Source organism: Chelonoidis abingdonii, chromosome 14, assembly GCF_003597395.2.
Source record: "Chelonoidis abingdonii isolate Lonesome George chromosome 14, CheloAbing_2.0, whole genome shotgun sequence".
Classification (NCBI taxonomy): domain Eukaryota; kingdom Metazoa; phylum Chordata; order Testudines; family Testudinidae; genus Chelonoidis; species Chelonoidis abingdonii.
In genome coordinates this window covers 32,079,705-32,106,216 of record NC_133782.1, presented here as the reverse complement: position 1 = coordinate 32,106,216, position 26,512 = coordinate 32,079,705, and the positions used below count along the sequence as shown (strand labels likewise).

Here is a 26,512-nt window from a genome sequence, read left to right as displayed (position 1 = left end):
GCCAAGATCTTTTTCCTGACTCGTTGTAGCTAAATTAGCCCCCATCATATTGTATGTATAGTTGGGGTTATTTTTTCCAATGTGCATTACTTTACATTTATCCACATTAAATTTCATTTGCCATTTTGTTGCCCAATCACTTTGTTTTGTAAGTCCTTTTTGAAGTTCTTCACAGTCTGCTTTGGTCTTAACTATCTTGAGCAGTTTAGTATCACCTGCAAACTTTGCCACCTCACTTTTTACCCCTTTCTCTAGATCATTTATGAATAAGTTGAATAGGATTGGTTCTAGGGCTGACCCTTGGGGAACAAAAATGGCTACCCACCTTTTAGTAACTGTTGTTCTTTGAGATGTGTTGTTCATGTTCATTCAAAGTAGGCGTGCGCGATGTGCACGCCAGCCGGAAGATTTTCCCCTAGCAGCACCCGCAGAGTCAGCCCTTGCGCCCCCTGGAGTGGTGCCACTACGGCGCCCTATAAAGGGGCCCGTCGACCCTCCACCCCCTCAGTTCCTTCTTGCTGGCACTCCAACAGAGGGGCAGGAGGATACGTATTGGAATGGACATGAACAACACATCTCGAAGAACAACAGTTACTAAAAGGTGGGTAACCGTTTTTTCTTCAAGTGGCTGTTCATGTCCATTCAAAGTAGGTGACTCACAAGCCTGACCTTAGGTGGTGGGGTCGGAGGTCACTGCTGACTGAAGCATTGTACGACTGAAGACAGCATCATCCCTAGCCTGGTGCGTGATAGCATAGTGAGACGTGAACGTGTGGATGGAGGACCACGTGGCAGCTCTACAAATCTCCTGAGTCGGGATCTGAGCAAGGAACGCCACGGAGGAGGCCCACGCCCTGGTAGAGTGGGCCGTAACCAGAGGGATAGGGGCTCTAGCTATACGATAGCATTCCCATATGCAGGCCGCGATCCACGAAGAGATCCTCTGAGAGGAGACCGGGACCCCCTTCATTCTATCAGCCACCGTGATGAAGAGCTGGGTCAATCGTCTAAACGGCTTTGTCCGTTCAACATAAAAGGCTAGAGCCCTGCGGACATCCAGGGAATGCAGCCTCCGCTCCTTACCGGAAGAGCGTGGCTTTGGATAAAATACCAGTAGAAAGATATCTTGTCCCATGTGAAATTGAGAGACAACCTTGTGGAGGAAAGCCAAGCGAGGTCTAAGCTGGATCTTGTCCTTATAGAAGACAGTGTACGGGGGTTCGGATGTCAGAGCCCTGAGCTCCGATACCCTCCTGGCTGATGTGATCGCTACAAGAAAAGCGACCTTGTATGACAGGTACAGCAGAGAGCATGAAGCCAGGGGCTCGAAGGGACACCCCATGAGGGCGGAGAGGACCAGGTTGAGGTCCCAGGTAGGAGCTGGTTGACAGACATGCGGAAACAGCCTGTCCATGCCCTTGAGAAAACGACCAACCAGCGGGTTTGCAAACACCGAGGTGCCCCTCTCTCCCGGGTGGAAAGCCGAAATGGCCGCTAAGTGAACTCGAACCGAGGAGAGGGAAAGGCCCAGCTGTCTCGGGTGGAGCAGATAGTCTAAGATAACAAGAATCGAGGCCCGCAACAGCTCCTGCCCTCGCTGACTGGACCAGATGGAGAAGCATTTCCATTTGGCCAGGTAGGTGGCCCTGGTCGAAGGTTTCCTACTACCGAGCAGCACTTGTCTGACTTGTTGGGAGCATTGGATCTCCCCCAGGTTCAACCATGGAGCATCCAGGCAGAGAGGTGGAGTGATTGCAAGTTCGGGTGGCAGAGGCAGCCTTGGTCCTGTGTGATCAGGTCCGGCAGCAGGGGCAGCGTCAGGAGTGACCGGGTGGACATGTGCAGGAGCGACATGTACCAACGTTGGCATGGCCACGCCGGTGCTATCAGGATTACATGGCCGTGATCTCTGCGGATCTTGAGAATTACCCTGTATATCAAGGGAATTGGAGGAAAAGCGTAGAGCAGCCCTTCCCTCCACGACAGGAGGAAGGCGTCTGACAGAGACCCTAAGCTGTGGCCCCGGAGGGGAAAAATCTACCAACACTTCCTGTTCTCCTTTGAAGTAAACAGGTCTAATTGGGGACGACCTCAGAGCTGGAAGATTGAGCGCACTATGTCCTGACGAAGGGACCACTTGTGACCCCGGAAAGAGCGGCTGAGGACATCCGCCAGGCTGTTCTGTTCCCCCGGGAGGTAGAACGCCATCAGGTGGGTAGCATTCTGAACGCAAAAGTCCCACAGTGTGAGGGCTTCCCTGTACAGGGAAGAAGAGCATGCACCTCCCGTTTGTTGATATAGAAGACCGCTGACGTGTTGTCCATGAGGACTGAGACACATCTGCCCGCCAGATGGGACTGGAAGGTAAGACAAGCCAGGCGAACAGCTATCAGCTCCCTGATGTTGATATGTAACTTGAGGTCCTCCTGCGACCACAAGGCTTGTGCCCTGAGATCCCTCAAGTGCGCTCCCCATCCCCAATCCGAGGCAAGTGTCACCAGGGAGAGGGAGGGTTGAGGGGTGGCAAAGGGAACACCCAAGCATGCCTTCTGTGGGTCAAGCCACCATCGGAGAGAGCTCAGCACCACCTGGGAAAGAGTCACCACTGAGTCCAGGGGATCCCTGGCCGGCGGTATGCTGTCGCCAACCAGAATTGTAGTGGGCGAAGCTGGAGTCTGGCATGGCTCACCACATAGATGCACGCCACCATATGGCTCTACAGCTTGAGGCAGTTCCTTGCTGTGGTGGTCGGGGCGCGTTGCAGACCGAGAATGATTTCGGACACGGACCAGAACCTGGACTCCAGAAGATACGCTCTGGCCCCTATAAATTCTATCCTTTGGGTAGGAGACAGGGCGGACTTGGCCTCGTTTAAGAGGAGGCCAAGCTCGAGGAGGGTCCGCCTGATGAAAAGCACCTGAGCCTCCTCCTGCTCCCTTTATAAGCCAATCGTCCAAGTAGGAGAATACTTGGATACTGCACCTGCGCAGAAAGGCCGCCACGACAGCCATGCACTTCATGAAGACCCTTGGTGCCGCTGATAGGCCAAACGGGAGCACTGTGAACTGCAGATGGGTGTTGGCCACAACAAACCTGAGGTACCGACGGTGTCGGGGGATTATGGCAATACGGAAATATGCGTCCTTTAAGTCGAGGGCAGCATACCAATCTCCTGGATCCAAGCAGGGAATGATCGAAGACAGGGAGACCATGTGGAACTTGAGCTTTTTCACAAATTTGTTCAGCCGCTGCAAGTCCAGGATGGGTCTGAGGCCCCCTTTTGCCTTCGGTATTAGAAAATACCAGGAGTAGAAGCCTCTGCCCCTGAGCTCCTGAGGAACTTCCTCCACCACCCCTGCTGTGAGGAGGGGCTGCACTTCCTGAATTAGAAGTTGCTCGTGAGACGGGTCCCTGAAGAGGGATAAGGAGGGGGGCTGGTGGGGCGGGAGGGAGGAGAACTGGATAGAATATCTCTTCTCTACTGTACGAAGCATCCAACTGTCCGACATGATTCGGGACAAGGCATAGTAGAAAGGGGACAGACGTGACCTAAAGGTAGGGAGAGAGGAGTCCTGATCAGTAGGCCGTCCTCGACCGTATCATCAAATAGGGGGCCTAGGCCCCGACGTCGGTCTTGGTTGACCAGATGCCTGGCCGGAGGGGTGGTGTTGGTGGCGCCTCCTACCGTTCCTGCCCCGTCTGCGCCCAACCTCTGGACGATTCTGAGGCTGGTAAGGGCGCGGGGCCGCTTGCGGCCTAAACTGCCTACGTTAGGTTGCCGGGGTATGCAGGCCCAGCGAGCAAAGTGTAGCCCTCGAGTTCTTTAGGCTATGCAGACGCTTGTCCATTTTGTCCGAAAACAGCGTCTGCCCTTCAAAGGGGAGGTCCTGGATAGTCTGCTGGACCTCACAGGGAAGGCCCGAGACCTGGAGCCAGGCTCCCCACCTCATGACTAGGCTTGTTGCCATGGAACGTGAAGCTAAGTCCACTGCATCCAGGGCAGCCTGAAGGGAGGCTCAGGAGATGAGCTTTCCCTCTTCCACCAGGGCCGAAAACTCTGCCCTCGAATCCTGGGGAAGGAGCTCGGTAAACTTCGACATGGCCGAACATGTGTTATGACCATATCGGCTTACGACAGCCTGTTGGTTGGCTATTTGTAGTTGAAGGTCTGCTGTGGAGTACACCTTTCTAACAAAGAGGTCGAGCCTTTTGGCATCCCTGTTCTTTGGCATCAACCCTTGAAAGCCCTGATGCTCCCTTTAGTTGGCCGTGTCTACCACCAGGGAGTCCGGGGAAGGGTGGGTGTACAAATGCTCATGCCCTTAGAGGGCACAAAATAACACCTCTCTGTTTTCTTGGCAGTAGGGGCCAATGAGGCTGACGTTTGCCGTAAGGTGAGGGATGTGTCCTCTATGGTCTTGATCAACGGTATGACCACCCTGGATGGTCCCGATGGAGCCAGGATGTCCACTACCAGATCTACGTCCACTTCAATTTCCTCAGCCTGGATTGCGAGTCTCCGAGCCGCTCGCCTGAGCAGTTGCTGAAGAATCCTAGTGTCTTCCAGGGCCGGTGCCATGGCCGTGCCTGCGACCGCCTCATCCGGGGAAGAGGAGGAGGAAATCACTTGAATCGGCCCGTCCTCCAGTGCTTCCAGCCCTTCGGTGTCCGACGGCACACTGTACCGAGGTTGCGGGGCCAGTGCTGGTTCCAAATGTGGCACCGTGGCCGGTACTGGGGTCGCCAACGAACGGCTTGGCGTGTCTGGCGGCACCTGTTCAGCCCAAACCGTGGTCGCCGCCAGTGCTGATGCCCGGCTAGGGGGTGCTGAACTTAGATGCGGCACACCTCTGCTCGGCGATGGTGCCAGTGGAGGAGGCAACTGCGCTGGGGCCACCGATGTCGAGGAGACCGAGGCCGACCTGGAGCAAGGACCAAATGCCTGGCCCACCGACTGGTGGTAGGCCCAGGGGGTCCAAAACGGCCACTGGGTGGGCGGTTGCCATTGCTGCTGCCACTGTGGTGGGTACCGCTGGTGGCTGACCCCTGAAGTCGACCTCCTGCTCCGCGACCGGCTAGAGCGGTAGGAGTCCACCTCTGAGTCTGAGGTCTCTGAATAAGAGGACCTGGGGGGAGCAGCACCCGTCGTCGCCAGAGAGCGGCTCGGAGGCGGTGAGCTGTCTCTCTGGTCCGGTGCCGCCCAGGTGGCATGGGACGGAGAGGGAGGCGACAGCATGGCTGGCTTGCCCCTAGACTGTACTGGGGGATGAGCTATGGTCGGCAACTCCCTCCCACGATGAGGGAAGGCTGGTACCAGGAGTCTCAGCAGGTTTGAGGCTGCCTCAAATGCCTCCGGTGTCGAGGGGGGACACACGTCTCTGCTAAGGCCCAGGGATGTTGGTCGCTCCGGACTCGACTGCCCTCTCTCTGGTGCGGGAGTCGATGGAGCAGCCGGGGGCTGTAACCCAGCCTGTCCACTTGTACTAGCAGACAGTGTTGGCCTCTGGAGGTCCTAGCAGGATGATCGCTCCCTCACTGACCTCTTCTTCTTAGCGAGCACCAGAGAGGGCGAGCGGAGCTCCATTGAGGCCGACTTCTTATGACCCGACTCCCTCCGGTGCTGGGTTTTGGAGGATTTGGGCTGGGCCTTAAGTCCTGATGCCGGTGCCGGGGCGCTCCGTACCGATGACCATGTGCTGAGCATCACATCAGCTGGCTCTGGGTCTGAAGGTGGCCGCAAGGCAGCCTCCATCAGAAGAACTCTAAGTCTTTGTGCTCTGTCTTTGAGAGTTCTGGGACAGAAGCCCCTGCAAATAGTGCACCGGTCCCTTTGGTGGCTCTCCCCAAGGCACCTCAAACAAGCAGAGTGCGGGTCACTCTTTGGCATGAACTTTCCGCAGTCCTTCCAGAGTTTAAACTCGGGAGATCCGGGCATGCCCCGACAGGGCGACGAGTAGGTGTTGACCCCCCAACAGCAAAGAACTATGTACAACTAATCTAGATAGACTAACTAACTATATAGACAAGGTTTATGGACACTGCTAAGCTTACTATCAGCAAGCGAAGTTCCAGCTAGCCATCACCGGCAGTAAGAAGGAACTGAGGGGGTGGAGGGTCGGCGGGCCCCTTTATAGGGCGCCACAGTGGCGCCACACCAGGGGGCGCCAGGGCCGACCCTACGGGCGCTGCTAGAGGAAAATCTTCCGGCTGGCATGCACATGGCGCGCGCATTCCTACTTTGAATGGACATGAACAACCACTCAAAGAAGAACCACTAGTTACCCCTCTCCATTCTGAGAATTTACCATTTATTCCTACCCTTTGTACCCGGTCTTTTAACCAGTTTTCAATCCATGAAAAGACCTTCCCTTTTATCCCATGACAACGTAATTTTACATACGAGCCTTTGGTGAGGGACCTTGTCAAAGGCTTTCTGGAAATCTAAGTATACTACATCCACTGGATCCCCCCTTGTCCACATGTTTGTTGGCCCCATCAAAGAACTCTAATAGATTAGTAAGACACGATTTCCCTTTAGAAATATGCCCAACAATTTATGCCTAGTAATTTATGTTCTTCTAGGTGTCTGACAATTTTATTCTTTACTATTGTTTCAACTAATTTGCCGGGTACTGACGTTAGACTTACTGGTCTGTAACTGCCGGGATCACCTCTAGAGCCCTTAATATTGGCGTTACATTAGCTATCTTCCAATCATTGGGTACAGAAGCCAATTTAAAGGACAGGTTACAAACCATAGTTAATAGTTCCGCAACTTCCACTTGAGTTCTCTCAGAACTCTTGGGTGAATGCCATCCGGTCCCGGTGACTTCTTAATGTTAAGTTTATCAATTAATTCCAAAACCTCCTCTAGTGACACTTCAATCTGTGACAGTTCCTCAGATTTGTCACCTACAAAGCGATCAGGTTTTGGATCTCCCAACATCCTCAACTGCGAAGACTGAAGCAAAGATCCATTAAGTTTCTCCACAATGACTTTATCACCTTTAAGCGCTCCTTTTGTATCTCAGTCTTCCAGGGGCGCCCACTGGCTGTTTAGCAAGCTTCTTGCTTTGATGTACTTAAAAATCGTTTTGTTATTACCTTTTGAGTTTTTGGCTAAGCCGTTCTTCAAAACTCTCTTTGATTTTCCTATTACATTTTTACACTTAATTGGCAGTGTTTATGTCCTTTCTGTTTACCATCACTAGGATTTGACTTCCCTTTTTAAAAGATGCCTTTTTATCTCTCACTGCTTCTTTTAATGGTTTAAAGCCACGGTGGCTCTTTTTTATTCTTTTACTGTGTTCTTAATTTGGGTATACATTTAAGTTGGCCTCTATTATGGCGTCTTTTTAAAAAGCGTCCATGCAGCTTGCAGGGATTTCACTTTAGTCACTGTACCTTTTAATTTCTGTTTAACTAACCCCTTCATTTTTGCATAGTTCCCCTTTTTGAAATTAAATGCCACAGTGATGGGCTTTTGAGATGTTCTTCCCACCAGAGATGTTAAATGTTGTTATATTATGGTCACTATTTCCAAGCAGTCCTGTTATAGTTACCTCTTGGACCAGCTCCTGCACTCCACTCAGGACTAAATCAAGAGTTGCCTCTCCCTTTGTGGGTTCCCGTACCAGCTGCTCCAAGAAGCAGTCATTTAAAGTATCGAAAAACTTTGCCTCTGCATTTCATCCTGAGGTGACATGTTCCCAGTCAATTGGGGATAATTGAAATCCCCGACTATTATTGAGTTCTTAATTTTGATAGCCTCTCTAATTTCCCTTAGCATTTCATCACCACCATCACTGTCCTGGTCAGGTGGTCAATAACAGATCCCTAATGTTATACTCTTCTTAGAGCATGAAATTACTATCCATAGAGATTCTATGGAACATGTGGATTCACTTAAGATTTTTACTTCATTTGAATCTACATTTTCTTTCACATATAGTGCCACCCTCCCCCCCGCACAACCTATTCTGTCCTTCCAATATATTTTGTACCCTGGAAAAAACTGTGTCCCATTGATTGTCCACAGTCCACCAGGTTTCTGTGATGTCTATGATATCACAAGGCACTCTAGTTCACCCATCTTATTATTTAGACTTCTAGCATTTGTGTACAAGCACTTTAAAAACTTGTCATGATTTGTCTGCTCTTTTCTGATGTGTCCGATTCTTTATGTGAATGTTTCTTGTCTTATCAGGCCCTTATATTATCCTCTTCCATCCTGTGCTCCTGCCTATAACCTAGAGAATCTCTATCAATAGACTCTCCTGTAAGAGAAGTCTCTGTCTGATCCACGTGCTCCTCTATAGCAGTTGGCTTTCCCCCATCTCCTAGTTTAAAAGCTGCTCTGCAACCTTTTTAATGTTAAGTGCCAGCAGTCTGGTTCCACTTTAGTTTAGGTGGAGACCATCTCTCCTGTACAGGCTCCCCCCATCCCAAAAGTTTCCCCAGTTCCAAATGAATCTAAACCCCTCCTCTCTACACCATCGTCTCATCCATGCATTGAGACTCTGAAGCTCTGCCTGCCTACCTGGCCCTGCACGTGGAACTGGGAACATTTCTGAGAATGCCATCCATAGAGGTCCTGGATTTCATTCTTTTCCCTGGCAGCCTAAATTTGGCCTCCAGGACTCCTAGTGCACCCCAATCCCCATGCATTCCACAGCTCTGCCAGGATATCCCAACCCCCCCGCACCTCAACCTGTTTGCATCCCAGAGCTCTGTCAGTTCACCCCAACTGGACCTTCCAGGTCTGCAGTGCACCCCAACCCCCCTGCAGGCCCCAGAGCTCTGCCAGTGCACCCCACCCCTCCTGCACTTCATAGAATATCAGGGTTGGAAAGGACCTCAGGAGGTCATCTAGTCCAACCCCCTGCTCAAAGCAGGACCAATCCCCAGACATATTTTTGCCCCAGATCCCTAAATGGCTCCCTCAAGCATTGAACTCAGAACCCTGGGTTTAGCAGGCCAATGCTCAAACTACTGAGCTATCCCACCCCCTGACAATGCCCATTGCTGGCAGTGCTCCAGTTCTCTCCATTAACGCATATACTTTCACTTTACCAACCCCACAGTGTGACAAAGTTCCTCCTCTACCTTGGTGGGTCTTGCGCTTATTGGCGGATTTGCACGCCTCACAGATTCACCCTGTGGGTCGGGAAACAGCCCAGAGACCTTCCCCTCTGGTAGAAGCCACAATTCAGGTCAATTCCTCCTGTGTTTGATCAGGAGTTGGGAGGTCTGGGGGGAACCCAGGCCTGCACTCTACTCCGGGTTCCAGCCCAGGGCCCAGTGGACTGCAGCTGTCTAGAGTGCCACCTGGTACAGATGCACAACAGCTACAACTCCCTGAGCTACTTCCCCATGGCCTCCTCCCAACACCTTCTTTGTCCTCACCACTGGATCTTCCTCCTGATGTCTGATAACGGCTTGTACTTCTCAGTCCTCCAGCAGTACACCTACTCACTCTCAGCTTCTTGTACGCCTCTTGCTCCCAGTTCCTCGTGCACACTTCCTCTCCTCTGGCTCCCTCTGGCCTGACTGGAGTGAGCCCTTTTATAGCATCAGAGGGGCCTTAATTAGAGTCAGGTGCTTAACAGCCTCACCTGACTCTTAACAGATTAATTGGAATCAAGTGTTCTCGTTAGCCTGGAGCAGTCCCTGCTCTGGTCACTCAGGGAACAGAAAACTGCTTATCCAGTGGCCAGTATATCTCCCTTCTACTACTCTGCTGTTCCCAACTGGCCTGGGTCTCTCTCATCACTTATTATTAAATTTTTATAAAACTATATAGACTGCACAATGTCACAATGGGATAATCACTGCCAATGTGACTATACGAAACTTGAGCTTGCAGATGAAGTGATTGAGATGACGGAGGTCAAGGATTGGTCAAAACCTGCCTTTTTTCTTAGGTATCAGTTCCTTGAGATTCCAGGGGGATGTGTTCTTCTGCTTCCTGTTGTAATAAGGAATTCACCTCTTGAGTGAGAATGCTGTTGTAAGAGTGGTCCCTGAAGAGGAACTGGGGGGGGGGGGTTAGATGAGGTAGTGTGATGAATTTGATCATATATCCATGGTAGATGACATGCAGCACCCATTTGTCCATTGTTATTGCACTCCAAGTTTGGGAAAAAAGAGTGCTAAATGACCCCAAAGTGGGTACGGGTCGTGAGGCGGTAGGCAAGACAGTTGGTAGCTCTCTAGGTGGTAACAGAAATATGTCTTGGATGGAGGTTGCAGCTGTGAGATGGAAGCCTGTAAAGGGGGTCCCAGAAGGCATGATCTCTGGGTTTTCTGTCACTTTCTTGGTGGCTCATAAGGTCTCTGAGGACAGAATTGGGGGGACCTGTAGCATTGAGTAGGTGGCTGTAGTGCAATTTAAGCTATGGGGCAGGACTGTAGATGCCCAGAGAGCAACGGGTCACTCTGGAGTTCTTGAGGGTATGTGGGGAACTGTCTGTCTTTTAATTAAAGAGATGAGATTCATCAAAGGGAAGGTCTTTGATAGTGTTTTATACCTCCATAGGAAAACCAGAAGTGTGGAGCCAAAACTCCCTATCCATAATTATGGCCATAGCCATGGCCCTGGAGGAGCTATCTGTTGTGTCCAGCCTCAACTGGAGTGCTGTTCTGGCCACCAGCTCCCCTTTCTCAATAAAGACCTGAAAACGATCTGGTCCTGCTGTGGGAGGCTATCAGCAAATTCCTCAATTTTGCTGTTATTCAAGAAGTTATATTTGGCTAGTAAAGCCTGACAGTTCAAAACCTGGAACTGGAGACTGGATGAGGAAAAGACCTTACATCCCCAAAGATTTGACCTGATGTACGTGAAACGGGCCTTTGTACATTGGTATGTTGGGGAGGGGATGGAGGAGGGGGAGTTCTCTGAAGCCAGGGAGGACATGGCTGCTCTAGAGAAGGACTATGAGGAAGTTGGCAGGAACTCTGCCGATGGGGATGAGGCGGAGGAAAAAGAAGATTATTAAATGCTTGTTTTAGGCGTTTGCCTAACAGGGCTATTCCTTAAATGGGCCAGGTGTATCTGGGGTTACATTTAGTTACTTGCAGTCTGCTTCTCAATGCATCACTGAACTCTTTCATACTGTAACTTCTGACCATTTCATGTGTCATGTCCTCCACTTGCCAGCTGTTTAAACCTAAACTGTGGGAATAAATTCTTAACTGCAAAAAAATAAAAAAAATAAAATAAAAAAAATCCCCAAAGGTCCAAACACTTGCCCTCGTTGTCAGATGTTACAGAACGAGGATGCTTTTGGCTGGCTTTTTCAGGCACTGCTTGCACAACCATGGAGTTTGGAGGGGTGGGGACAGAAAGAGAGTGCAAAGAGAGAAACTTGAACCCCTTAGCCAGAATGTACTTATGTCTTTCTGCCCCTTTGGGGGTAGGCATGCAGGTAACCGGAGTGTGCCGGAATGTTCTGGCAGGCTCAAGAATGGCATCATTAATAGTTGGTGCTTGTCATGGAGTTCCCAGGTGATGTTCTGGAACTGCTCCCCACAAAGCCAGTCAGGACTTTGGGGAGCCTCCTCTTCCTTGGAGCAGACTGTCTTCAGGGCAAGAAGCTCACACGGCTTCACCTTCCTGGGTCTGACCTTGGTGCATTCAGCATCCTTTGCCTCTCCGTGCACTTCCCACAACAACTCCACCCAGGCGGTGTCCTGGGGAAGCCAGAGGGTCCTGCACACACACCCCACTTCACAGTCAGATGTGACTCTTAGCCAGCCAGTAAAACAGAGATTAGATGACAGGAACATGGTCTAAAACAGAGCTTGCAGGTACAGAGAATGGGACCCCTCAGCCAGGTCCATTCTGGGGTCCAGCGAGCCAGACAACCCCGTCTGCCCTCACTTCCTGTCCCCAACCAGCTCCAAACTGAAACTCCCTCCAGCCCCTCCTTTCTGGCCTTTGTCTCCTTCCGGGCCAGGAGATCACCTGATCTCTTTGTTCCCCTTTAGCCATCCCCTTGCAGAGGGGAAGAGCCTCAGCCATTTGTTGCCAGGAGACAGAGTGTCAGCCATTTATGCACACTGGAGACTTAAGAAATGCAGAGGGAAAACTGAGGCACCCACACAGTATTCAGAGGAAACATTAAGAAGAGTCCCACTTCGTCACAGTGCTGAGGAGCAGAGGATATCCAGGAGTTTATGCTGGGTGTCTTGGATTTCCTCCAGGGGAATATAGAGTTCCTCTGTGACTCTGCGCAGTAGCTCTTGAGCTGTCTGAAGTCATTCGGAGACAAAAAGGATGCTGTAGTCACTGCCTCATCTGGAGAAGAGGAGGGAAATCTCGCCGATTCCAGCACCACCCTCAGAGTTAGGCTAAGGGATACCTCCTCCTCTAACAGATCCGAGTGCCTGTTAGAAGGGGCCCTCAATGGGGAGGCAGGTGAAAATTCCTTTGTGGATTAGGCTAGCTCTGAGGGAGGACATCGGGACCAGAGTCCACAGTATGGCCCAGAGGTCGGATCCAGGGGATGTTGAGGTGATCCCCTTGGCATAGGGTACTGGTGGCTCCACGGGCGCCAAGACCGAGATAGCCTCTATGAATGCATGTGCTGGTGGTACAATGCCAATAATCCCTCTCCAGTGTTCAATTTGTCAGAGGATGAGAAGGCAGAATCCAGTTTCATTGGAAGTACCATTGGAGCCAGTGGAAGAGGGTAGATCATCTGCACGGAAGGTGAGGGGACTCACACTGGGGGCATATCATAAGGAGGAGAAATAGTCCCCCTAGAGGTCGAAGGGTCTGAAAAATGGGGTGATCCCGGTTCTGCTAAAGCAAAATATGTTAAGAGGGTCACACAGTTCCTGCTCTTCCTGGTGTCAGAGGTACCCTCTCTTTACTCAGTGCCTTGGATCCCGCATCTTATGGGACACCAGGGCTGTCGAAACCAATGGACCAGCATTCAGAACCGCCAGATCCCCCTGCTTGTGGGGCTTCTTGTCATGTCAATCAGGTTCTGTGTGCATACATCTCCATGGCTCAAACTCATGGAAGGAGCGGTCACATTTTTTGTTTTTGAGGAAAACTTAGTCCCATGCTTCCAAAGGATCAGTCAGGCTCACCCCAACATAGCATGAAAGGAGCAGTTTGGAAACATTAGAAGGAAGAAGGTGGATCACTATTTAGCATGATGATAAATTGCATGTATTGCATATGGGGGAGGACCCCAAAGTCTGGATAATTGGGGGAAGCTACAGATAAGAATTCAAAACTCAACTCTGAACCTTTGGAAGTTCTCCAGTTGTAGTCCAATATATTTAATATTTAGCCTAAATCAACTTTCAATTCTATCTCAAGGATGTTTTTTCAGGTAAACTGCCCATTATCAAAGACGCATCTCAATTAAATCACTTTAAATGAAAGGCAAGGCCAGTCCCAAAAGTGTGGTTTGATAACTTCCTATTTGACATCACATTCAGAACATAAACATGTTTCCAGTTCAAGCATTTACTAAATGTGAGTACTTTCTCTTTTATACTGTTCTCCCGACTGAAAAAAAAATAAAAATTAGTGAACACGCACACAGAGCGAGTAGAATTGAATTCCATCTTATTGCAAGTCCTGATTATAGCTACAAAAGCATGTGTAACTCTGTAAGAGTCAATTACCTTTTTGTCCAAGTTCTGTGCTTCAATCTGTAGACTGACAATTCTTGTGTCTTTAATCTCTTCTGCAGAAATCTGTGTCACAAGAATGTAAAGACAAATTCATTTCCAATGGAGCTTAGCAGACACTCACGCATATGAAAGGGACTTTGCTTCTGGTTGTAAATATGTTTTCTTGCGCACGCACATACTCACACATGCATCAAGTAACACAATTTAACACTGCCAAAAAGCAGACAAACTTTGAAATTAATTTACCCAAAGCTAATTAATCTAACCAGTGAAATTTAACGCTACATAAAGTGACAAGCTCATTCATTCTTTTAGGGATATACACAAAGCAGTTACCGTAATGGTGCCTTTTCCTGCTGGCTTTCCTTTCTTCAACTCCAAAGGCCGAGTCAGTGTTTTACTGGAAACAATCTAAAGGCAAATGAAGGCATACATAATTATGGAGTTAGATCCAGAAAACATGGTAACTCTTGAAGAGTAAATTTCCCCAAATCACCTAAGTGATTAAGTCCCTAAGTTCCATTTTCAAAAGTAACCTATATCCCTAGGAGCCTAAGCATCACCGAAAGTCAATGAGATTTATGCTCCTAAATCACTAAGGCATTTTTTGCAAATTTTACTTATCCTAAAGCTATACATTCTGAGGCTACAGTATTCCAGCTCTGACATCCATTGACACTCTCTGAAATCTAATCCTTGCATTCCTTTCACCTCTAATTTCTGCCTCCCAATGACACCTTGAGACACTGATATTTTACTGTAAAGATCTAAGAAATTCTAGAAATAGCCAGGTCCTGTTTCAATAGATTTGAACCCCACTTTCCTACCCCTAGGCTGAATATCCAACCCTCTGCTCCAGAAATGGAGGAGAAGAAGGGGTCTCCAATATTCATTCAATCTCTGCTGCAAACACCTTCCCTTTCCACACAAAGGTAACTAAATACAGAGAAGCAACCCTGCTAGAGTTCTCCAATTACCCCATACTCATTTGCTAGATCATATTCCATGATGTTTGATGCTCCTTCCCTTTTGAGCAATTGATAATACGCCATCTCTATTTTCTGAACTTAAAAGTTCTAAGAATTTTTGTTCCAGATATTTGTTTTCCAGGACACACTCTTGTGCGATGATCAGAAATGTATGATTTAACCAGGATGGAAAACATTGTTTCTCCCATTGATTTAAAAGGAGCCTGTAAAAGATCTAAAAATTAGGGCTGTCGATTAATCACAGTTAACTCACACAATTAAGGCAAAAAAATTAATCAAGATTAATCATAGTTTTAATTGCACTGTTAAACAATAGAATACCAATTGAAATTTATTAAATATTTTTGCATGTATTTCTACATTTTCAAATATATTAATTTCTATTAAAGGACAGAATACAAAGTGCATAATGCTCACATTGTTATTTTTATTACAAATATTTGTACTGTGAAAATGATAAACAAAAGAAACTGTAGTTTTCAATTCACCTCATACAAGTACTTCAGTGCAATCTCTATCATGAAAGTGTAACATACAAATGTAGATTTTTTTTGTTAAATAACTGCACTCAAAAACAAAACAATGTAAAACTTTAGAGCCTACAAGTCCACTCAGTCTTAGGCCTGGTCTACACTACGCATTTATACCGATTTTAGCAGAGTTAAACCGATTTAACGCTGCACCCATCCACATAACGAGGCCCTTTATATCAATATAAAGGGCTCTTTAAACCGGTTTTGTACTCCTCCCCGACGAGAGGAGTAGCGCTGAAATCGGTATTACCATATCGGATTAGGGTTAGCGTGGCCACAAATTGACGGTATTGGCCTTCGGGCGGTATCCCACAGTGCACCACTGTGACCGCTCTGGAAAGCAATCTGAACTCGGATCCACTGGCCAGGTAGACAGGAAAAGCCCCGCAAACTTTTTAATTTCATTTCCTGTTTGGCCAGCGTGGAGAGCTTAAGAGGACAGGTGACCACGCAGAGCTCATCAGTATAGGTAACAATGAAGTCTCCTGAGAATCGAAAAAGAGCTCCAGCATGGACCGCACGGGAGGTACTGGATCTGATCGCTATATGGGGAGGGGATTCTGTGCTAACGGAACTTGGTTCCAAAAGACGAAATGAAAAAACATTTGAAAAAATTTCCAAGGCTATGGTGGAGAAAGGCCACATCAGGGACTCAGTGCAGTGCAGACTGAAAGTTAAGGAGCTCAGACAAGCCTACCAGAAAACCAAAGAAGCAAACGGAAGGTCTGGGGCAGGGCCGAAAACATGTCACTTCTTCGCTGAGCTGCATGCAATTCCCGGGGGGTCCACCATCACTACCCCACCCCTGTCCATGGATTCCGTCCGAAATGGGGGTGGTAATCTCAGCCATGGCTGAGGATTCTGCGGACAGGGAAGATGAGGAGGGAGGAGAGGAGAGGAGGAGCTTGGAGAAAGCACACAGCACTCCATTCTCCCAACAGCCAGGAGCTTTTTCTCACCCAGACAGAATTACCCTCCGAGCCCTCCCAAGCCACTAGCTCAGACAATGAAGCCATGGAAGCGACCTCTGGTGAGTGTACCTTGTAAATATAAAACAGTTAAAAGCAAGCCGCTTTTTAATGATTGATTTGCCCTGAGGACTTGGGATGCATTCACGGCCAGTACAGTTATTGGAAAAGTTTGTTAACATGTCTGAGGATGGAGCGGAAATCCTCCAGGGACATCTCCATGAAGCTCTCCTGAAGGTACTCCAAAAGCCTTTGCAGAAGGTTTCTGGGCAAGGCAGCCTTATTCTGTCCACCATGGTAGGACACTTGAGTAGCTGGTATCATCATTGCATGACAAAGCCTTGCTGCGTATGGTCCCGGTGATTGCTGGCATTCAAGCAACATCCTTTCTTTATCTCGCTGTGTTATCCTCAGGAGAGTGATATCATTCATGGTAACCTGGCTGAAATTCAGGAATTTAGTTAAGGGGACAGAGATGGCCATTCCTACCGGGCTGTTTGCTTGTTGCTTAAAAGAAATCTTCCTTGCAGGTAGCCAAGCGGGGGGAGGAAGGGGGGGGAAATGGCACTGAGCTTTTTTTGTGTTTGGCTAGCAGGGATCTTCCATGATACCAGCCACGCGTGGGGGGAGGGGTAAAGCGATCATCCTGGAGTAAATTGGATGGGGGCGTTAGTTTCTGCTGCTGCATGTTAACAGGAAAGAAGCAGCACTGAACAGGATTTGCTTGGTTTTTGGGGAAAGGAGGGCACTGTGTATATGAAGGCTGCGGAAGCCAAAAGACAATGGCTTACCATGGCCGCATGCAAGCTGAATTCTGATGCCCCGAACTTGCGTCTGTGAGATCTCTAACACCAGAGCCGCAGACACTCAATATTAAGATGCAAAAATGCAACTTTGTAGTGAAAATCACATGTGCTATGTAAGGTGAACAGTGTTGTTCACTGTGAAAGAGTATAACCATTGTTCTGCAAAATGTATCTTTTTAAATACTTCTCCCCTTTTTCCCCTCCCTCATGCAGCTGAAATTTTCAAGCATCCCTACTCCATCCGAAGGCTATCTCAGATAAGGCGGCAGAAAAAAAAGAGACGCGAGACAAAAAATTCTCGGAAATCATGGAAGTGACCCGCAATGAAAGAGCTCATCTGAATGAGTGGAAGGACGTGGTAGCAAATTACAGGAAAGATGCCAAGTGAACGTGAGGACCAGAGAGGATCAACGTGAGGATAGGAGACGAACGTGAGGATAGGAGGGACGCTCAAGATGAGACGTGGAGGCAGGAAGATCAGCAGTGGCGGGATGCAACGCTGGGCTGCTGCGTGAATCAAACGGACATGCTCTGGCGTCTGGTGGAGCTTCAGGAACAGCAGCAAGGGTCACAGAGTGCCGCTGCAGCCCCTGTAAACCATCTTCATCCCTCACACATGTTCCATATCTTCCTCACCCAGACGTGTTAAGAACGCGTGGGGAAGGCTTCGTGCACCTCGCCACTCCACCCCGTGGACAGCCCAACCAAAGACTGTCATTACTTTGAAATTTTTTTAGTGGCCTTTTCCTTCCCTCCTATCCTCCTCCAAACCACACCTAGGCTACCTTGTCATCTCTCCCTCTTTTCATAATGACTTTTTAATAAAGAATACATGATTTTTAAATGATAATGACTGATTTCCTTAAGCAAGTTGTAATCGAAGGGCAGGGTTGTTGCTTACAGGAATAAGTCAAATCAAGGGAAACAAACACAACAGTCACACTGTACCCTGGCCCGTGATGAAACTCATTTTCAAAGCTGCTCTGATGCGCACCAATTCGTGGTGTGCTCTTCTAATCATCTTAGTGTCTAGCTGCGTGTAATCAGCGGCCAGCTGATTTGCCTAGCCTCTACCCCCACCATAAAAGGTCTCCTGCAGGAAGCGGTGGACCAACTGCTCAGAGGTTCATCAAAACCGCACATGGTGACGGTATGTAACCCAGTCGCGCATTTCATCGAGAGTCTATGATGAAGACCAGACTAGCGAAAAAGACCAAGGCGAGGAAAGGCGCGGCTGACGGCAGAAAGAGCAAGAGGCGACAGGAGAGTGTTATGTAGGGACAGATGCCACAGAATTCTCTCAACCGGGCAGGGGGGCACGCCTGCACTTGGAGAGCCTTGGCGGTAAATGGGGCCAGGTTCTAGCCATTGAACGCCGGATTTGGCGCGGAGGAAACAAGCACAGACTGGTGGAAACCGCATAGTTTTGCAGGTTTGGGAACGATTGCCGTTGGCTGCGAAACTTTCGCAATTGCGTAAGGCACTTTCATGAACTTTGTGACTGTGCTTTTCCCCTGCACCTAAATGCCATAATACCAAGATGAGAGCAGCTCTCACAGTTGAGAAGAAGTGCATTCCTTTGGTAAGCTTGCAACGCCAGGACAGCTAAACTAGGTCAGTGGGGAATCATTTGGAAAAAAGAAGAGAAGACGAAAGAGTGAGGAGAATCTACACTGAGTGAGTGGGCTGCAGATGTGATGCCAAGAGTAAGCCAAGCAATCGCTAAGGCTCGCTGCTACCAAAGCGGTGACTCTGGAAAATGTGAGAGTCATAATGATGGCTTTGCTCGCAAGTAGGAATTCCCTAACTGTAGGATGGAGAAGCGATAGATTGAACCCATATCCCTATACTTATAGGCACCGGGCGAGCAGGAGTACAATGAAACCACAAAGGGTAGACTTCAATGGATGCTGGCAAGTACTGTGCGATCACAAGGATGTATTCAGCCAAGCAAGTCCAGACATGGAGAGGATGCCAGAAGTGTTCAATGGAAGACGCTCGGTCTATCAGAAAGAAGCACTGCCTCTGTTTTAAAACGGAGGCTGCAGCAAAGAGGAATTACTTCCACCAGATCAGAAAAATACCAGCTGGGAGATTTAAATGAAATGCCTGTAGTTATCCTGGGGACCCAGGCCTTACCCCTTGACGATAGCCATGGTCATAGAAGCCATACAACAGGCAGCGACTGGGGACAGTAGTTCGAGTTGCTGTGCTATGGCGTTTGCACAGTTCACCCAAGAAAAAAGGCACAAAAGAGTTGTCTGCTGCTTTCACAGAGGGAGGGGTGAGGCTGTACCCAGAACCACCCGTGACAATGTTTTTTTGCCCCATCAGGCACTGGGATCTCAACCCAGAATTCCAAGGGACAGAGGAGACTGTGGGAACTATGAGATAGCTACGGAATAGCTACCCACACTGCAATGCTCCGGAAATCGATGCTAGCCTTGGTATATGGACGCACACCGCCGAATTAATGTGCTTAGTGTGGCCACGTGCACTCGACTTTATACAATCTGTTTTACAAAACTGGTTTATGTAAAATCGGAATAATCCTGTAGCGTAGACATACCCTTACCTCTTGTTCAACCAATCGCTAAGACAAAAGTTACGGGAGATACTGCTGCCTGCTTCTTATTTACAACATCACTCAAAGTGGGAACAGGCATTCACATGGAACTTTTGGAGCTGGCGTTGCACGGTATTTACGTGCCAGATACGCTAAACATTCATATGCCCCTTCATGCTTCAGGCACCTTTCCAGAGGACATGCTTCCATGCTGATGGCACTTGTTAAACAAATGCGTTAATTAAAATTTGTGACTGAACTCCTTGGGAGAGAATTGTATGTCCCCTACTTTGTTTTACCTGCATTTTGCCATATATTTTAATGTTATAGCAATCTCGGATGATGGCCCAGCACGTTTGTTTTAAGAACACTTTCTCAGCAGCTTTGACAAAATGCAAAGAAGGTACCGATGTGAGATTTCTAAAAATAGCTACAGCACTCAATTCAAGGCTTAAGAATCTGAAGTGCTGTCCAAAATCTGAGCGGGATAGGGTGTGGCGCATGCTTTCAGAAGTCTTAAAAGAGCAACACTCTGATGTGGAAACTAATGAACCTGAACCCAAAAAGGAAAATCAACTCAATGCTGGTGGCATCTGACTCAGATGATGAAAATGAACTTGCGTCAGTCCGCTCTGCTTTGGATCGTTACCGAGTGGAACCTGTCATCAGCATGGATGTATGTCCACTGGAATGGTGGTTGAAGCATAAAGGGACATATGAATCTTTAGCGCATCTGGCACGTAACTATCTTGTGACATCGGGTACAACAGTGCCATAAGAATTCCTGTTCTCACTTTCGGGTGACACTGTAAACAAGAAGCAGGCAGCATTATCTCCTGCAAATTGTAACCAAACTTGTTTGTCTCAGTGATTGGCTGAAGTAGGACTGAGTGGACGTGAAGGCTCAAAAGATTTACATGGTTTTATTTTTTAATGCAAATACTTTTTGTATATAATTCTACATTTGTAAGTTCAACTTTCATGATAAAGAGATTGCACTATAGTACTTGTGTTAGGGGAATTGAAAAATACTATTTATTTTGTTTTTTTACAGTGCAAATATTTGTAATAAAAAATAAACAAAGTGAGCATTGTACACTGTATTTTGTGTTGTAATTGAAATCAATATATTTGAAAATTTAAAAAACATCCAAAAATATTAAATAAATGGTATTCAATATTTTTTAAATAGTGCAATTAATCGTGATTCATTTTTTTAATCGCTTTACAGCCTTATTAAAAATATTGGACTTGTGACCTTTATTTTTGCTTTAGTATAACATAAAGAAAGCCTGAAAGAAGTTGTTTGTTTGGGGTTTTAAGATTTTTTTCTGCTTATTCTGTACCCAAGAAAAAAATTAGGAGTATCTTCTCCCCTGGTTTTGCTAGAGGACATGTTGGGGGTCACACCACATGTACACTGTTAGCTCTCACACTTTAATGGAAAGAGCAGGAAAGTTTGGATTTTTAATTAAAGATCTCCTCTCTTCACAGTGTTAACCACTGAAGCTAAATAGGTGTTAAAAAATTAAAAAATAGTTTTTCACAGTATGACTTAAAATCTCATCTCCTCTTCAGATGTAATAATTTCACTAGTTTTCCAGTCATACAGAATGTGAATTTCTAATTTAAAAAAATGCAGAAGACTATACTATAAAAACTTTAAAACTTTACTTAGGCAAAAGCCCAGCTTCCAGTGTACCCCCTTCCATGGTTGGTCACTTTTAAACAAGTCACAAAATGTAAAATATGCTCTGCCAGCAGAGAGAGAGAAGACAATTATTGCAATTAAATGTGCATTGAAACTCATGTACTGTACATATGAAAACACAACTAAGCATCTCAGGTTACATCTATCCTTAAAACACCATAGCTGAGGCCATGCCCCAATCAGGCCACAGCCGGCCCTATAAAAGGGCTGTGAGCCAGGAGCTCGCACACAGAGTCTCTCTCTAGCTGTGGAGAGACACAGGCCTGGCTGCTTGGGAGCACAGCAGGGAACCTAGAGTGGAGCAGGGCTGGGGAAAGGCCAGAGGAGCTGGGGAGCTTCAGGCTGGAAAATCCCTGCCTGCAGGCCTTGGTAAAGGCTGGGAAGAGTACTGGGTTGCAGAGGTGCGGCCCAGGAATAAGCAAGAGCAGCAGGTCCAAAACCCCCTTGCCAATGACGAGTGGATTACAGACTGCAGTCTGCCCCAGTGAGTGGAGGCTAAGCAGTGACTGGCAGTAGCCACTGAGGCAAGGTGGGTTGGGGGTTCCCCTGGGAGGGGAGACCCAAAGTGTGAGGACACTGCCATAGGGCAGCACCCCAGGGCAAAGGGGCATCGGGGTCCAGGAGGGACATGGGGGCCAGCAACAGGCGAGATGCTCATGAGAAGGGTTCCTGAAGAGCGATGGGGAAGGGGGCTGGGAGAGAGGGAAGGAGCAGAATTGGAGAGAATATCTCATTTCCACCATGCAAAGGACCCAGCTATCTGAATCTGTGCCCAAGTATGATAGAAGTGGAACAGACAGTTGAGAAAATGGGGAGAAGGATCCGGTGTGTGTCAAACTGATGAATGAAATTGTTTTCAATTGTTCACTTTATTAATGTAACTTCATAAGTAAAGTTTTATGAATGAAACAATGTTCATTCATAAAGCCAGTTACCCAAATAACTGGCTAATTGATGATGAAAATGCTTGTTCAGAGCCATAGCTGTTCAGTCAGCTGCCTTTGTAAGGTTCACTATCAGTCCAATTCTTGCTTAAATCACTGAGACTTGCACTGTTTTAGTTTGTAACCTCTGTTCACCATTTATTACACTTGCCTATATTGTAACTTCTGTTCACTGTTTGCCATATTGTAATTCAAACCCCACTTTAAAACACTCACTTCATTTTGTAAAAGATTCCTCAACCTTCATTTTTGCAAATCCTGCTGTACTCTTATTAGTTTAGTTTAGATGTGTGACTGAGGTATGTATGGATGATGGAATCAACCTCCGGCCCTAGCTTGTCCTGATGAAATAGAGTTCAAACCCCATCGGCTGAAGATGCAGACAACAGCCCTAACAAAGTAAGAAGACTCCACCCTAAAAAGAAAAGGTACAATAGAAGGAAGATCAAAGCCAGGTCCGAGGCTGAAAGTCACGTCCACAATTGACGGGTGATCAATCACCAAACCCAGAGGCAGCATGACACAGCAAGACCTAAAAGGGTATGGCTACACTTGAAATTTCAAAGCGCTGCCACGGCAGCGCTTTGAAGTGTGAGTGTGGTCGGAGCGCCAGTGCTGGGAGAGAGCTCACTGCACGTAAACCACATCCTCTACGGATGTAGTTTGCAGTGCTGGGAGCGCTCCCAGCGCTGTGGCACTGATTACACTGAGGCTTTACAGCGCTGTATCTTGCAGTGCTCAGGGGGGTGTTTTTTCACAACCCTGAGCCCGAAAGTTGCAGCGCTGTAAAGTGCCAGTGTAGCCATACCCTAAAGCTTACAAAAAGGATGGGTGAGATGGAAGACTTTGGAGGGTAACATTCTGCTGCCAACATGGAAGGGCATCAGTGCATGCCCAACAGAGACCCAGCTTGTCTTTGTGCCCGGCTTTCCTGGCCAGTTAGCCACCATAAGCTACGAACCTAAGCTGCAAAATCAACACAAGCTATGTTCAGAACTGGTAACTATGCAGCTGCTGCAGAACATCTGATGGATGTGTGTGTGTGCGCGCACGCATATAGGTATAAAGTATAATGTGTATATAAGGATTAAAATATTAGTTATTGGTCATAAATCAAATTGTTATCTTAATAAATGTGGCATATTTGTCTTGCCCCCTGAAAAGAACCTGTGTAGTTTTGTCTGTATAACATGTGCAGGCTGCTGTGTCACCCCCATGCGTGCCTTCAAAAGGCTTGCTTAGAGCCTGACAATGGCTTTGTCGAGCCCTGGCCCTGGCTAGGCGGAGGATGGGGAGGCTTGCGCCTGCCATTCCTGCCTGGGGCAGGGGGTTAGAAATGCTGTAGGGGCTGTTGTTTAAAATGTTTCCATGGGGTGGCAGGGGTATGCATGCTCAACGATTTCAGCGTCACCCACAAATCTTTTAGGCTGTGAAGCCTGGAGTATGTTTGCTCCGCAAATAGGCCCATGCTATCAAAGGGCAGGTCCTGAATAGTTTGTTGGACTTCAGGAGGAAGACCGGACTCCTGAAGCCAGGAGCTCCTTCTCATGGCTATGCCAGAGGATATGGTCAGCGCGGCCAAATTCACAGCATCCAGTGAGGCCCGTAAAGAAGTCCGTGCCACCACCTCGCCCTCATCCACTATTGCCACAAACTCTGCTCTAGAGTCCGCTGGCACAAGCTCCTTGAATTTCATCATGGATTCTCATGAATTAAAATTGTATCCGATGAGAATTGCTTGCTGGTGAGTAATCCTCAGCTAGAGCCCTCTGGTCAAGCAGACTTTCCAGCCAAAGAGGTCCATCTTTTTGGAGTCTTTGGATTTGGGAGTTGGGCCCTATCTCTCTTGTTTACTGCCATCACAAGAAGTGAGCAAGACTGGGGGTGAGAGAATAAGTACTCATACCCTTTAGCAGGTACGAAATAGTTCCTCTCCACATCCTTGGGTGTTGGGGTGACAGAGGCAGGGGTCTGAAACAGAGATTTTGTAGTGGCTTGAATGGTCTTTATAAGGGGCAGTGTTATCCTGGATGGGCCTTCAGGGTTTAAAATGTCTACCATTGGGTCATCTGACTCGACCACCTCCTCAGCTTCGAGTGCCATATTGCAGTCAATACTGCGCAGCAGGTCCTGCTGCACCCTGTTAGCAATAGGGGGTGGCCTGGAGGAGGAAGACCCTGCCACAGTTTCATCAGGCAATGGCAATGACGAAGGTAGAGGCAGCACCGGGCCCTCGTGGCTCTCCGGAGTCATCCTGCTTGGCACCATGACTCTCAGTGCCGACTGCAGCCTTGGTGCCAGTAGTGGGTGCAGGAGCTGGACCCGGCTCTGCACTGCAAATGGACACTGTCTTGGAGCCCCACGGTGTGAGGTGGTCCCTGGCTAGCAGAGGTTCATGTCCTTCTGAGGCCACAGACTAGGAATGCCTGTAGACTCTGCCCTGGGCCTGATGGTAGGCCCACAGGGTCCAAAATGGCCATTGCATAGGTCTCTGCCACTGCGCCTGGCACAGCGCCATCCTGGCTTCCTGCCTGTGCCTGTCTGACTGGTGCCGACTGTCTCCCGAATAGTAGGACTTCGCTTCCAAGTCCGATGACAGAGACCTGAAGCACAAAGACCACAGCAGTGCTGAGTGGGATGGTGCCGGAGAACGGTGCCATGCGGTTAGTGCCAGAGAGTGGTGGCATGTAGATGGAGTTGGGGAATGGTGCCACTGGGCCAGTATCAGGGAATGGTGCTGCGGACAGCAATGCCTCAGGGAAGGTGGACGCCTCATCACAGAAGGTTTGCCTCTAGATCATGCCACACACTGCGGCCCAGGAGGCCCATCCCAGCTGGCGGGGGACTGTGGAGACATCATGGCAATCAAGTCCCTTGTGGCTTCAAAAGCATCCGGGGTGGAAGGGAGTTATAGCTCCTTCACCTGGCACTTGTGGTCAGGAGAGTTCACTGGCACCAGACTCAACAGCCCATTGCGGGACCCAAAGTCAACAGTGCTGGTTCCTGTGTTGACAGTGCTGGGTGCTCCTGCACAGGATGCACTCCAGCAGCATTGTCCAACCTGGCAGCTCTCAATGCAGGCAAGAGCCAGCCCCTGTCTGTTTTCTTATGCTGCTTATGTGGCACCGGGGAGCATGAGTGGTGCCACGCTACTTCTACAGGCTTTGGTGCAGTGGAGTGCTGGTGCCGAGGGTCTCTATGGCCAGAGTCCTTCCTCAGCACTGTAACACACATGGAGGCCAGAGCACTCCGCAAGTACATGGTCAGTGCCTGATTGTAGTGAGGCAGTGTGGCTCCCCACCGCCCCAGAGGAGGAAGAGCCCATCAGGCGGCCGAAGTGGGCGGAGCTAGGGAGCTCTGAGCCCGGCCCTCAGAAGATCAGGCGACGACCCGGAACTATAAAGGCCAGCCCTCAGAGCTCAGTAGGAGCCCAGCCGCCGGAGAGAGCAGATGTCCCCAGTGGAGCCTGCAACTGGGAAGCTCCTGCGGCCCGAGGCGGCTCCCCAGCCTGGCCAGGCCTGCCCTGCGCCCGCTATCCAGAGGAGTTGCCAGACCTGCCGACCCACCCCTGCCCCAATGAACCCATGCTCTTGGATCCCCCCCAAGGCCAACACCAGGACTCAGTTAGGGCCTGAGGGGGAGTGTGGAAGTAGCCTGGGGGCAGCCGACCCCAGTCTGGCTGCGGCACTACCAGAGCCTATGTCAGTGTGTTGCGGTCAGGATCCCCACTGACTACGTAGCAGATCTTCAGCCACTGCTAGGGCCCCGGGCTGGGACGCAGTGGAGTGGGAGGGCCTGCGTTCCCCCTGCCACCTAACTCTTGGGTGGCAGACTCCCCCTCTCCCTGGCCTGAAGAGGCCGGAGCCTGTTATTACTGCTCAGCCCTGCCTGAGGGCCCAAACCCAGGCTTAGCAGTGTTGCCCCCGGGCCGGGCTAACCGTAGTTCAGCTGGCTACAGCAAGGGCTACCAAGGAGAGACCCCCTGACCAGGCCAATTCCCCGGAACCAACGGGGTGTAGTGAGCCAGCGTGGCTCCCCACCGCCCCGGAGAGGGTCAAGCCCCGGCGAACTCTTGTACACTGATCCTGAGAGCCCAGGGCTGGTTGGGGACAATGGTCCACTTCAGCCTAACGTCCCGCTCTTTTTTCGTCCTTGGGCAGAACCTGTCACAAATCTTACACCGGTCTGTTTGGTGCACCTCTCCCAGACACTTGAGGCAAGAGTCATGGGGGTTGCCCATTGCGATAGGCTTGTGGCAGATTCTGCAGCTTTTAAATCCTTTGGATCGAGGCATGCCCTGAAGCCCAAAGGGAGAAAGGAAAGATTTGGGGGGGGGGGGGGG

At 49.0% G+C, this 26,512-nt stretch overlaps 1 protein-coding gene across 11 annotated transcripts in view; it reads right to left on the bottom strand.

The window, feature by feature from the left end:
- Positions 1-26,512, bottom strand: part of CPNE1 (copine 1) — a 97,314-nt gene that overhangs the window by 20,957 nt on the left and 49,845 nt on the right. For all 11 annotated transcript variants that reach the window (XM_032766555.2, XM_032766550.2, XM_032766556.2 and 8 more), the window contains 2 exons: positions 13,990-14,064; positions 13,645-13,716 (listed from right to left, as the gene is read on the bottom strand). In XM_032766555.2, coding sequence (XP_032622446.1) covers positions 13,645-13,716; positions 13,990-14,064 — 147 coding nt within the window. The remainder of the gene's footprint in view (positions 1-13,644; positions 13,717-13,989; positions 14,065-26,512) is intronic.